Below are 15,000 nucleotides of genomic sequence, written 5' to 3'. Positions count from 1 at the left end.
TGACAATGAATCGTTGTTACTCTATGGACATGAGTCATGGTATGACAATGAATCGTTGTTACTCTATGGACATGAGTCATGGTATGACAATGAAACAATTCCAATAGTTTTAGTAGATTTGAGAACAAAGCCCTTAGAAGGATATTGGAAGTTAAATGGCAGGACAGGATTAGAAATGAAACTATAAGAGAGATTACTCGAGTACCATATGTGGATGAGATAAGGATGAGGGGTAGATGCAGATGGTTTGGGCATGCTCTTCGCACTCCCCAAGAGAGATTAGTTCACCAAACGTTTAACTGGGCTCCACAAGGCTCTAGAAGAATTAGAAGACCCAGGCCTACATGGCTTAGACTATCAAGCACGAAGTAGGAGATGATGAATTGAGAAGTATTGAATTAAAAGCTCAAGATAAAGACGACTGGCGAAATCTAACCGAGGCCCTTTGCGTCAATAGGCTTAGGAAACGATGATAATAATGATTATAAGATAGTGCATGGAGAACCTAAAGGATGAGGCTTCTGTTAGGATTTTTTCAAACAAGATAACGAGCTTATATGCAAACGTTTTAGGGCAACAAGGGCATAACATTTTAACATTGTAAAACATGCAATGGCAAGCTTAAAGTTTTTTTTTATTATTAGTGCGCAAGAGAGATATATAATTGTTTAATTGTCCATATTATTTTCCTTTTTGGTAATATCTCTTCCAACCTGATAATATTTCTTTCCTTTTCTTTCAGAAATCTAGACTTGGTTGTATTTTCATTTACTTTTAATTGTTTAATTTTACATATTTTCTCATGTAGTAATATCTCTTCCACATTAAAAAAACGGTATATGTCTGGCAACATTTATTCCAATATTTTTACCTTTTTAAAAACGGATATATTGACGTAAAGGAGTGATATTACGGTCACCAACCCGTAAAAGACAATAACAGAGCAAGGTAAAATTACGGTCACCTGTATTTTACTGAAATGCGGCTTAGAACAGTATATTTTTGACGGAGAATTTCCGATTAAAATTACGGGTTTTTTAACGGGTCAACCTAATAAGATATCTTTACCTATAACAAAGTAAGGTAAAATTACGGTCACCTGTATTTTACTGAAATACGGCTGAGAACAGTATATTTTTGACGGAGAATGTCCGATTAAAATTACGGATATTTTAACAGTGCAACCTAATAATATTTCATTCTCTTGTTTTTCTGTTTGACGGAGAATTTCCGATTAAAATTACGGTTTTTTTTTAAGAGTGCAACGTAATAATATTTCTTTTTCCCTTGTTTTTCTTTTTGGCGGAGAATTTCCGATTAAAATTACGGTTTTTTTAACAGTGCAACCTAATAATATTTCTTTTCCTTTCCCTTTCAGAAATCTGGACCTCGTATGAAATGCTCTGCTTGTAAGATCATAGCTCACACGGGCTGCATAGCATCCCTCGTAGAGCGTGTGAAGTTCCCTTGCAAACCCACCTTCCGTGATGTGGGCCCTCGGCAATACAGGAACAGACGGCCACCCACCATCACTGGGTGCATCGCCGTAACCAGAAAGGAAAATGCAAGCAGTGTGGCAAGGTATGTTGAAAGATTTGCAAGAGACAATTGGAGTCTTATTCAATCTCTTTTTGGGGTATTATTATTGTTATTATCTCTCTGCATTTTCATTGAACATTATCTTAGTTTTACTCATATTAATTTTTAGTCTCATATGCAATCTCTTTTTGGGGGTGATATTTACGGTTATTATTATTATTATTATTGTTGTTATTATTATTATTTTTTCATTATTATTATTATTATTATTAATATTATTATTATAACTATTATTATTATTATTACTATTATTATTATTATTATTATTATTACTATTATTATTATTATCTCTGCATTTTCATTGAACATTATCTTAGTTTTACTCATATTAATTTTAAGTCCCATATTTCTGCTTTCTCTATTCAAATCTCTTAATTGCAAGACACAATCGTATTCTTATACAATATCTTTTGAGGTAACAATTTTTTCCATTCTTATTTAATTTAATGTTGTTCCTGTTCTTCAAATATTTTATTTTCATTGTTTTATTCTTCTCCTGTAGCTTATTACCTTCTTTCCTTTTTCTCACTGGGCTATTTTTCCATGTTGGAGTCCTTGGGCTTATAGCATCTTGCTTTTCCAACTAGGGTTAATTCTTCTCCTTTAGTTTATTTCCTTCTTTCCTTTTGTTCTCTGGGCTGATTTTCCCTGTTGGAGTCCTTTAGTTTATAGCTTCTTGCTTTTCCAACTAGGGTTATAGCCTATCTTGTAAAAATAATAATAATGATAATAATAATAATAATAATAATAATAATAATAATGATGATGATAATAGTAATGATAATAGTTATTATTATTATTATTATTATCATCATCATTATTATTATCATTATTCTCTCTCTCTCTCTCTCTCTCTCTCTCTCTCTCTCTCTCTCTCTCTCTCTCTCTCTCTCTCTCTCTCTCTCTCTCTCTCAATTTTCTACTAATTCGGGATTGTACTCTTCCCCCGTGTAACCTGAAAAAAATCACTCGAACTATATAATCTCTCTCTCTCTCTCTCTCTCTCTCTCTCTCTCTCTCTCTCTCTCTCTCTCTCTCTCTCTCTCTCTCTCTCTCTCTCTCTCTGTATGTGTGTGTATTTGATTGTATGTATTTCTTTCCAAGTAGTTTTCTCTTTTCATGCATTGGTAAATTATCGTTGGTTGAAAGTAATTGCTTTTCAATATGGTAATTAAAACAATTAGATTCCTTTCTACTTTCGTCTGGCAATAAGCTGAGAATCTTAGCTGTATGGAAATGGTGAGAACTAATTTTAGCGAGAACTAATTTTAACGTAATTTTCACGAAATCGCCATATTTACAAGCGACCTCTCCTTAATCGCGAAAGAATCTAGAGAATCTTAGCTGTACGAAAATGGTAAGAACTAATTTTAGCGTAATTTTTCGAAATCGACAAATTTGCAAGCGAGTCCCCTTTATCACGAAGGAATCTTTTGCCCTGTGCTATTAAGTCAATGGATGGGTCCATGTGCTATTAGGGTCCCTTAGCTGTACAAAAAAAAAATGGTGAGAACTAATTTTAGCGTAATTTTTACGAAACCGCCAAATTTAATGCCGAATGCCATTAGGTCAGAGGATGGGTCCATAAGTTGAAGATTTGTTTAGATAATAATCTTGAAAAAATTAACTATGAATTGTTTAAAATGCCACTCATGAAGGGCAGAAGCAAGGGACAGTGACATTACTGTGACGGCCGAGAGAAGGTTATAACTCAAAGGCGGGATGCAATCAACTGAGTAACTTTATTAAAGAACACTCTCCTTTATATACAAAACCTCAAGGCAACAGGAATTTTCATGTTCGAGAAACAGACAATGTTAGAGAGGTAGGCTATATATTATTGGGTATTTTGAAAGAGACAGAGGGGTGCTTGTTGTTTTGAAACAATCGGCTCAAAAATAGCAGTATTGTTTGATGTTGTTACGGTCATATTCACGCTTTGAGAGTTTTATTGTTAGTTTTGCTGCTCGTATAAATATAATTATTAATCCCATGATTACCTCTGACAATGAGGTTATGTTTCTACTTCGGTATGTCTGTCTGTCCTTTAACAGGATTACACAAAGATGTACAGATTTGTAAGTAAATTAAGTCTAAGAAAAAAGTTATTAAATTTTTTTGGGTAATAAGAACATAATACTAATCTTTCATGGAGTCAAAAGTCACCTAGCCCAAAATTTAAAATTACCTCCGCCAACGAAGTTGGTGGAGGTTATGTTTTCTATTTGTCTGTTTGTTTGTTTGTGAAGAAAATCCTCACCACAATTTTACTCATAGAGTAGTGAAACTTTCAGGGATTAATTGTTAGGTTAAGACGTTGAAGTGATTCAAATTTTGAAATTCCTAGGTCAAGGGTCAAGGGTCAAGGTCGAGCAACAGGTCGTTTTGGTGTGAACAACTTCCTGGCCATAATTTTTCTCATAGAGTAGTGAATCTCTCAGGGATTAATTGTTCAGACGTGGAAGTAATTCAGTTTTCGAAAGTCCTAGGTGAAAGGTCAAGGTCGAGCAATAGGTCGACCGGAGTTTTTTTAACAGTGAAGGATTATCGTAGTTGAGTTCATGTTAATATTGAAATTATTTAGTTTAAAGATGCAAAGCAATTTTTGTCAGTAATAACAGTCAGAAAGTTTTTGTAAACTCTCTCTCTCTCTCTCTCTCTCTCTCCTCTCTCTCTCTCATGAGCTGGTTTTTGTGATTCTGAGTTAGCAAGTCTCTCTCTCTCTCTCTCTCTCTCTCTCTCTCTCTCAGTTTAAAGAAAAATGAGGTCAAAGCTCTTGTTTGTAAATCATTATTTTGGTCTATGTCCTTTAGTAAAACAAAAATAAATTAAAAGTAAAAGCTTCATTACTTTTGTTTAAGGTAGTTGGAAATACAGTAAAGCGTTCTCCAAGATTATTTATACTGCCTTACTAAACCTAGAACAATTGTTCTTATGTAACATCATTACGTAACTGTTTCCCTCTCGTTTTCATCTTTTTTTCTGTTTTTTCCTTTTTTTGAATTAAGAATAAAGATGTGTGTACATCACATCTGTGTTTACTCTAAAGGTATAAGGGGCTCTAGCTGTCTTATTCCTAGATAGCTTGCTTTAAGCGCTTTGGGGGGGGGGGGCAAGCCCTTCTTTGAATCTGTGTCTATTCATCATCATCATCATCATCATCCCCTCCTACGCCAGGGCAAAGGACCTCGGTTAGATTTCGCCAGACGTATCTATAGATCGACTAAATCCATAGGGGATTCATTGGCTAAATTCATCAAAGGATAGCCAGTTCCTTGTGATGCGCAGTGCCTATCAACACAAGTGACCCTTGCCGGTTCATAATAATTCCAATAAGATCATCCGCCAGGCATCACGAGTAAAAGCCGAAAAAAGACATCTTGTCTATCGCCTTGAACCCAATCCGTCACCCTGCTGCTAGTGACTTCAAGGAAATTTGTAGGGGCATTTCCTTCACACCCAAAGTTCTCGTTACTCGAATAAGTTTTCATGAGCTTATATAACCGGTGGCAAACACAGATTGCTAAGATATAACAAAACTTGAAAGGGAAAGGTTGTGATAGATTTTACAACTCTGTGCAGGATACGGTCTCTTACTTTGAACTGATTAAAGGTTTAAAGGCCGCTCGTGAATGGTAGAGGCAAGGGACATTGCCCTATCAAGCAGGACAATGCGGCCTAGAGACTGACCATATATACATATGATCAGTCCCCAAGCCCCCTCTCAATCCAAGCTGGGACCAGGGAGGGCCAGTCCATGGTTGGTATTAATTCAGCAGATAGACCTAAAGGCTCCCCCAAAACCCCCCAATCTTAGCTCACAAGGATGGTGATGTTATAGCGACCAAAGAGAACTAACGAGTTTGAGCGGGACTTTAACCCCAGTCTGGCAATCACCAGGCAAGGACGTTACCAACAGGCCATCTCAACCCTGATTACATAATCGTAAGAACTCTTGTCTCTATCTTGAGCTTTTAAATCAATACTTCTCCACTCGTCAACTCCCACTTCGCCCTTCAAAGTCCTGAGCCATGTAGGCCTGGGACTTCCAACTATTCTAGTGTCTTGTGGAGCCCAGTTAAAAGTTTAATGAACTAATTTATGTTGGGGAGTGCGAATAAAGTGAGATAAAGTCATGTATATAGGCGGTGAGTGCTATAAGACTGATCTCTTGCTTGAGTGTACACTCGGGCACACTAATTTATCTTATTCTTCTTCCTCTTGTTTTGTTAATGTTTTTATAGTTATATAGATTTGTATTTTAATGCTATTATTGTTCTTAAAATATTTTATTTTTCCTTTTTCCCTCTCCTCACGAGGCTATGTTCCTTGTAGGAGCCCTTGGGCTTATAGCATCCTCCTTTTCCAGCTAGGATGCAGCTTAGCAAATAATAATAATAATAATAATAATACTGCTCTTCGAATTGGAAACATCTCACTGGTATACTTTCAGTTAATTAAATAAAACATTTTTGAACTACGAATAAAATTTACAAAAAAAAAAAGAATAATAATAATAATAATAATAATAATAATAATAATAATAATAATAATAATAATAATAATAATAATAATAATAATAATAAAAGCAGTGATTCTAAAAACATACAACATGACGGCTTTGTTACCCTCAGGAACCCGATAGGTTCCAAGTTTTGACTGATGTGGCCCTTGCACTCCACAAACTTGTTTCTCTCGTCTCTCTTCTCCTCCGTCAGGAGGGAGGGAGTGAGGGAGGGCCGTCTTCAAATCTTTCCGTGGTCCATTGAGGAACTTCTGAAGTTGATACTTCTTTGGAACTAATTTTTCCTGTATCTCTCTCTCTCTCTCTCTCTCTCTCTCTCTCTCTCTCACAAAGATTTATTGTGATTCTGGGTTAGTTAGGGATTCTCTCTCTCTCTCTCTCTCTCTCTCTCTCTCACGCACAGAGTTCTTGTGATTTTGGGTTAGTTAGCCATTCTCTCTCTCTCTCTCTCTCTCTCTCTCTCTCACACACACAGATTTCTTGTGATTCTGGGTTAGTTAAAGATTCTCTCTCTCTCTCTCTCTCTCTCTCACAGGCATAGAGTTCTTGTGATTCTGGGTTAGTTAGCCATTTCTCTCTCTCTCTCTCTCTCTCTCTCTCTCTCTCTCTCGCTTATTTGGGCTTCTTAGCGATCCCTTCCTCCCAAAAAAATAAAGATAAAACTTTTCAAGTAAAAAAAAAAGAAAAGCCGATAATTTTCGGGAGTTTTTTCTTTGATCTCAGCCAACGGAGTCGAAATATAACAATGATTTGAGGATTTTCAAGGCGTATCTTGAAGTCTCTCCATCATGATATTTACAATGGCCTAGGATAGAGGCCGCACTAAAAGGTTTTTCATATCCACTCCCTCAATGGTAATTCTTTTGTGATCTTCTATGCAAAGCTTTTAAGCTCTTAGCAATTTTTCTTGAAGCTCTTCGTCTCTTTTTTTCAAATATTAAGTTGAAAATATTCCTTATTTTTATTATCATTTAAGATTTTTTTTTTCAATTTATAAATGTTAATAATTAATTAATAAGATTTTACTCTTAATCGTAATTTTTTTTTATGGTAGCTTTATTTAATTGTATTTAAAAAAAAAAAAATTTTTTCTTCAAGCTCCTCATCTCTCTTTAAATTTTCAATTTGAAATTGCTAAATTTTACAAGAGGTTAAACAATTAATTTTTTTTAATTTTACTCTTAATCTCAATTTTTATATGGTAGTATTATTAAATTGTATTACAAAAAAAAAGCAGTAAAATATTTCATAAACTTGCCCTACTAAAGTTAATTCTTTTTAGTGAGGCAGATTTGCACCGACTCGCAGGGGCGCCCTTTTTGCTCGGAGAAGTTTCCTGCTCGCTGATTGGTTGGACAAGATAATTCTAACCAATTCAGATAGCAGGAAACTTTTCCAAGCTAAAAGGGCACCGCTGCGAGTCGGTGCAAATACACCTCATTACATTTTTTTTTAGTATAATTGGTACCGTAGAGTAAAAATATTGATCATTATCGATGAAATTAAAAGATGATTTGTATCGTGATCTAACTAAAACTAGAAATGAATTATGGGAAATCGCTTATGTTACCAAAAATAATCTCTCTCTCTCTCTCTCTCTCTCTCTCTCTCTCAAGTAGTTCAGCATGTTAATTTGAAATACTTTCAAATTTATAAATTAATCTCTCTCTCTCTCTCTCTCTCTCTCTCTCTCTCTCTCAAGTAGTTCAGCATGTTAATTTGAAATACTTTCAAATTTACAAATTCAAATTTATAAATCTCTCTCTCTTTCTCTCTCTCTCTCTCTCTCTCTTCTCTCTCTCTCTCTCTCTCTCTCTCGGAAAATTTCAGCCAATGTATCAGAATGGAATAAACTTTTGTTCCAGCATCAAAATTATTCACATTAGATCGCCTTTAAGAATTATAAAGATAACATTTGTTTACTTTACCCGCATGAACGTAAACATCAACACCATTTTATCATTAAATTGTTATTTATCATAAATTATTACGTTTTTGTTCATACACAATTTTTCAGTGTCTGATATATGCTTATTATGCGTTGGCTATAAAGTGGGGAAAATAAATATGGCTTTACAGTCTCAGTATATTGTTGTTGGAGGGAGAACCTAATTCTGTAGTGTTGAGAGTTTCAAATTGCCATGCTTTTTATGTATGGTTATAAAGACGTTCATGTAAATTGAACCGATGTTTGTGAAGTTAATGATTTTACCATGTTATATCCTTAGGAATTTACTATTATATTCCTAATTATTTCTCTCTCTCTCTCTCTCTCTCTCTCTCTCTCTCTCTGTATCTAGCTGGGTATATCCTTATAAATTTAGCAATGTATTCTCTCTCTCTCTCTCTCTCTCTCCCTCTCTCTCTCTCTCGCTTGTTATATCCTTATGAATTTAACAATACATTTCCCCACCTCTCTCTCTCTCTCTCTCTCTCTCTCTCTCCTGCCTGTTATATCCTTATGAATTGAGCAATATGTATCCCCATCTCTCTCTCTCTCTCTCTCTCTCTCTCTCTCTCTCTCACACACATTTTATTTCCTTATTTTGAATAGTTGATTGATACGTATTTTTAGGTTGATTTAATTTCTGCAGTTTGGAACCTTCTTTTTAGCAGTACTGCAAAATGTGGATGCAAGGGTAATACGCTTTGCAGTATCCCCCTGACAGCAGTAAGAAATGTTCAAAGGGTATTGCTGAAGTCACGCCTTTGGGTAAAGAAGTTATTGAGGAGAAAGGATTGGAAATTGGAATTTTCGTAGCCTCACGGGAAAGGGAAGAGAGTTGTTGGGTGTCGTGCTGCAGAGAAGGAAAATTATTATTCTTTGTATATAGGACACTAAATGGAAGGTAGAAAGTACAAGAAATCTAGGGGAAGGATATGAAGTTTGCAAACCTGGGGAAGGTAAAAGGAGAAATTGGGTGACGATTATTCTCTACCCAGATTTGCAGGCGAATGACACAACGTATTGGTGACACACTCGAGGGCTTAAGATTTGGGTTGTAATGGCCTATTGGAAGCGTCCCTACCTGGCGCTCTCTACACTAAGGTTCGAGTCCCGCTCAAACTCGATAGTTTCTTTAGTGCCTTTAATCTCACCATCCTTGAGAGCTAAGGATGGGGGTTTTGAGGTGGCCTACATGCCTACCTGCTGAGTCATCAGCAGTCATTGCCTGGCCGTCCTGGGTCCTGGCTTAGGTGGAGATTATATGTATATATGGACAATCTGTAGGGCATTGTCTTGGTAGCTAGGGCAATGTCACTGTCCTTTGCTTTTGCCATTCATAAGTAGTATTTAAAACCTTTGAAAATTTTAGAATGATGTCCACCTGGTGAGTCATCAGCAGCCATTGCCTGGCCCTCCCTGGTCCTAGCTTGGGTAGAGAGGGATCTTGGGCGCTGATTATATATATAAATGGACATTCTCTAGGACATTGTCTTGTTAGCTAGAGCAATGTCACTGTCCCTTGTCTCTGCCATTCATGAGTGTCATTTAAATCCTTTAGAAATATTAGATTATAAGGCATATTATTTTGATATGCATTCCCCAAAAAGTGTTTAGTGAATCGGAGGAGGAATTCCTGGATATTAGAGGAATTTATAAAGATTTTCTAAGAAGTGAACTTTAGTGTTTTCTAAATACCCATGTTTGTGAGTTTTTCTGATGACTTTGAAGAAATACAAGAAGGAAGAGGTTTCGAAAGAAGAAATAAGGAAGGTGGAAAGCTATGTAGATTAGCAGAAGGTATGATTCTGGCAGTCTGAAATATACGTTATTAGAAAAGCAAAAGTCATCAGGTAACATTTATATGTGAAACACAAACTGACAAGGTGACCATGTGTTGTTTAGGAAGAAAAGACAAGAAAACCAAAACGGGGTTTAAGAGTATTCCAAATGATTTATTTTTCTTTTGTTAGGAATTACATTTTAAAATATATAGACATCATAATAATATTATATTTACACGAATCATTTTTTCCTTAACATATACTGTATTCACAATTGCAGCTTTTACTATTCATCTAAATATATTTTTAAATAAAAAACATCGACTCGTGAATACTTTTCGAGCATAAGTTTTAAATCGTATTTTATTTACATTACAAGTATTTTTCATTCTACTTTTGAATTCGCTGTAGCCCAAACATATACTGGTAGTGGCAGGTTTTAGGTCGAAAGCAATAATGAAATAAAAAGCCCCAAAGAGGAATAGAAAGATCAAAAGTTGGAAGATGAAGAGGGAGAAGGCGAAAGAGTGCAGAAGTAAAATGGAAAAAGCTAGATAAAAGATATATGTTAATGGAATGTCAGAAACGTCTGAAGAGATATGGAATGTCATGGAAGAGGTTGTGGTACTAGAGGCACCACAGGTGTTTAAAGGCCGCTCATGAATGGCACAGGCAAGGAACAGGGACATTGCCCTATCAAGCAGGACAATGCCCAACAGACTGACCATATATACATATGATCAGCGCCCTTGCCCTCTCTCCACCCAAGCTAGGACCAAGAAGGGCCAGGAAAGGGCTACTGATGACTCAGCAGATAGACCTATAGGCTCCCCTAAACGCCACCCCCCCCCCCCCATCCTTAGCTCACAAGGATGGTGGGGTTGCACCGACCGAGGGAATGAACGAGTTTGAGTGTGACTCGAATCCCGGTGGCGTTCACCAGTCGGGGACGTTACCACATCGGCCACCACAACCCTGAAATGTGTGGGAGGACAAGTGGTAGGCAGTAACAGGAAAAAGAAATATTGTGCTGTTGAAGAATTTAACCAGAAGAGGGTGTGAAGAAGACAATAACTGCTAAACAAAAGAAAAATGTAGACGGGGCAAATTAACATTATTATTATTATTGATATTATTATTATTATTATTATTATTATTATTATTATTATTATTATTATTGTTACTTGCTAAGCTAAAACCCTAGTTGGAAAAAACAAGATACTACAAGCCCAAGGGCTCCAGCAAGGAAAATAGCCCACTAAGGAAAGGAAATATGGAAAAACTACAAGGGAAGTTTAATAATAATAATATTGAAATAAATTTTTCATATATACGAGAACAAACAAAGTGGTAGCAATTGCAAATGGATGAATTAGGAGAGGGTAGTAAGAGGTGATGGCTTGCATAAGTCCTTTTATAGTTTATAAATTAAATATGTTTTAATGTTGTAATGTTTTAAAGTATTTTATTTCAATTTTCATTACTTCTTATATCGTTTATTTATTTTCTTATTTCATTTACTCACTGGGCTATTTTTCTCTGTTGGGCCCCTGGGCTTATATCATCCTGCTCTTCCAACTAGGGTTTTAGCTTAGCTTGTAATAATAATAATAATAATAATAATAATAATAATAATAATAATAATACCGGAGGTAGAAAAGATAAGCTACTGAAATACAAAAGCAAAAAAGACAGGTAACAATTCTTAACGATGAAAATGGAAGTAGAAGAGTTGGAAGACCCAGGCCCACATGGCTGATAACTATGAAGCGTTGAGTGCGAGATGATATGTGGAGAAGTATTAAATTAAAAGCTCAAGATAGAGACCACTGGCGAAATCAAACCGAGACCTTTTGCGTCAATAGGCATAGGAAATGATGATGATGATTGGGAAGAAGAAATAAAGAACAGAAGAAAAAACTATTTTTAAGAACTATGAAACACTGAAAATGAGTGTGAAGAACTGGAAAATGTTCATCCCAAAGAAGGGCCGATAGCAAACACTAGAGAGCGTGAAGTAGAGAATGCTTTAAAGAAAGGAAAGTAAATAAAACTGCAGGAAAGTCTGGGGTAACATTAGAAAAGATTAAGGCCTTGGGAAATCTTGGCAAAGGGTGGATGCAAACACTGTTGGAATAGATCTGCAGTGTAGAGGAAACGCCAGAGGAGCGGAAAGATAGTTGGATGATTAAATAAAAAAAACTAAAGGATACGTTTTAAACTGTTGGAACTACAGAGGAATAATGCTTTATAAAGATTTAAAAGTTTAAAGGTGTCTTGTTTCAGTTTCATCAAAATAAATACTCGCCAGAACGTCAGCCGGGCAAGCTCAACCCCCCCCCCCCCATTGTGGTGCCTAAGCACAGCAGTGGCCTCTCCCAGTAAACAGCTTAAAATAACGGTCCTGGGCTGGGATCGATCTGCTACCATGCGAATGCTAGGCGAACACGTTACTACTGTACTAGCCAGGAGCGTGTATTCAATATACTAGAAAGAACAGTAGAAGGAAGGTTGTGAGAGTTGATAGATAAACAAGAGCAGAAGTTTGGCTAATGAAAGAAAGAACACAGTGATACTTATCTTTCTAGTAAGAGTCCACGATAAGTATCTCATCTCGAAAGAAAGGGTAAAGTTTACATTTTTTTTTCTTTTTTTTCATGATCTTGAAAAGATGGATGATTTGGTACCAGAAGATTAGTCTCTTAGTGTTTTAGAAAGTGAGGAGTACGGTGTTTTGGAAAGAGAGCAATTCGGTGTATTAGAAAGAGATGAGTACGGTGTTTTAGAAGAGAGTAGTACGGTGTTTTAGAAAGAGAGGAGCACGGTGTTTTAGAAGAGAGAAGTACGGTGTTTTAGAAAGAGAGGAGCACGGTGTTTTAGAAGAGAGAAGTATAGTGTTTTAAAAAGAGACCAATACGGTGTATTAGAAAGAGAGGAGTACGGTGTTTTAGAAAGAGAGAAGTACGGTGTTTAAAAAGAGAGCAATACGGTGTTTTAGAAAAGAGAAGTACGGTGTTTTAAAAAGACAGAAGTACGGTGTTTTAGGAGCAGTACGGTGTTTAGACAGAGACGAGTTCAGTGTTTTAGAAGAGAGGAGTACGGTGTTTTAGAAGAGAGAAGTAGGGTGTTTTAGAAAGAGGAATACCGGAGAAATTGGTAAGGGTAGTGAGGATGATGTTTGATGAGCGAAGAACCACTGTACTAACAAGATAGACACTTTGACATCTGATTTAGGGAACAACAAAGAAATGTGAGAGCTGATGTTTGCGGATGTTTTAATCATTATAGAAAACACAGAATAAGAACACGTTAGTACCTTCAGTAGCTGCAATCTCACCATCCTTGTGAGCTAAGGATGTGGGGTTTGGGGGAGCCTGTAGGTCTATCTGCTAAGTCATCAGCAGCCATTGCCTGGTCCTCCATGGTCCCATTTAGTCAGTTTGCTCTTATGTCATGTTTCCGACCGTTTACGTTTGGTTTACTGTTTATTTATGTGTATATATATATATATATATATAATTTATGTATATATATATGTATATGTGTGTAATGATATATATATATATATATATATACATATATATATATATATATAATTGTATATATATATAATGTATATATATTATATATATATAACGTGTGTATATATATATATATATATGTGTGTGTGTGTTTGTGCAATGATATATATATATATATATTTATGTATGTATATATATACATATATATATATATATATATATAACATTATATAATATATTATAATATAGATCATATTTGCTGGCCTTTCTCTATAACTTCGATACATAAAAACGTTTATATTACATTAGTAAACGCTACCCAATGTAAAAAAAATATACATATAGACGCATTTACATTTTTAATATTGCTTGGATATCCAATATTTCGTTACTGAATTATGCCAGATATGTTTCATACTACGGGGCACCAGAAACACACCAAGTTCAATTACGAGACCACAAACGCATCAGCAGCTTGCTGAGATTAATCTGATATTAACATCCCTGGGGGCTAAAGTGGACTAGAGTCTCGGATTAGTGGCTGTATATACTGTATGATATATATATATATATATATATGTATATATGTGTGTGTGTGTGTAATATATATATATATATATAAATCATATATATATATATATAAATCATATATATAAATTTTATATATATATACATATATATATATATATATATATATTGACATATATAGAATACATACATAAACAACAACAAATGCATCCTTTTCTAGTCCACTGGAGGACAAAGGTCTCAGACATGTCCTTATTGATGTCTGAGGTTTATATATATATATATATATATATAAAACAACAAATTCAGCTTTTTCTATTCTACTGCTGGACAAAGGCCTCAACATGTCCTTATTGATGTCTGAGGTTTATATATATATATATATATATATGTGTGTGTGTGTGTGTGTTGTGTTTGTGTGAGTGTGTGTGCGTGTGTGTGTGTTCCTGTTTGCGGTTAGCAATTAGGACTTACGATGTCTATACCCAAGATTAATCTTTTAACAAGCGAACAATTTCAAGTCAACATCCCCCTATGCAAGTCTGATCTCAAGACGAAGTCTTGTGTCGAGTCTAATAATATGCCTGAAGGGCTCTGTAGTGGTTATTAGCTGTATGGTGCTCTTGATAATGCTCGTTGGAACGAGACGTGTTTCCTACGTAGCCTGGAGTATAGAAGTGTTAACCCAGCTTATTTGCTCTCGTGTCAGTGTGGTTATGGAATCCCTATATTTGTATGGTATTTGTACTGGTTCCTTTCGTGTACAAAATTACTTCCGTTTCCCGGTTTTTGTTCTGGTTTTTTTATGGTTGACGCTGGCTGGTTAATGAGGAATCCTTGAATAGAGATTATTAAATAAAGTCTGGAATCAAACACATTTGGTTTTCAAGTAGAATATAATTTTTCAAGTTTTTTTTTTATGCTGAATTTTTATGTACATATTTTCCTCCTTTGGGTTAAATTTGTTAATGGAAATTTTGTTGTCATTACAGAATTTTCCTGTATATTTGATATCCATATATATACAGTATATATATATATATATATATGTATATATATATATATATATGAGGGGTAGATGGAGGTGGTTTGGGCATG

At 35.4% G+C, this 15,000-nt stretch overlaps 1 protein-coding gene across 1 annotated transcript in view; it reads left to right on the top strand.

Moving 5' to 3' along the window:
* Positions 1–15,000, top strand: part of rdgA (retinal degeneration A) — a 390,177-nt gene that overhangs the window by 194,932 nt on the left and 180,245 nt on the right. The window contains 2 exon segments of the mRNA XM_068377671.1: positions 1,379–1,505; positions 1,508–1,581. Of these exon segments, the coding sequence (XP_068233772.1) occupies positions 1,379–1,505; positions 1,508–1,581 (201 nt within the window).

This window comes from Palaemon carinicauda, chromosome 8 (assembly GCF_036898095.1).
Source record: "Palaemon carinicauda isolate YSFRI2023 chromosome 8, ASM3689809v2, whole genome shotgun sequence".
NCBI classification, from domain to species: domain Eukaryota; kingdom Metazoa; phylum Arthropoda; class Malacostraca; order Decapoda; family Palaemonidae; genus Palaemon; species Palaemon carinicauda.
Note: the sequence above shows the minus strand (reverse complement) of the source record. Positions and strands in the feature narration are given on the sequence as shown.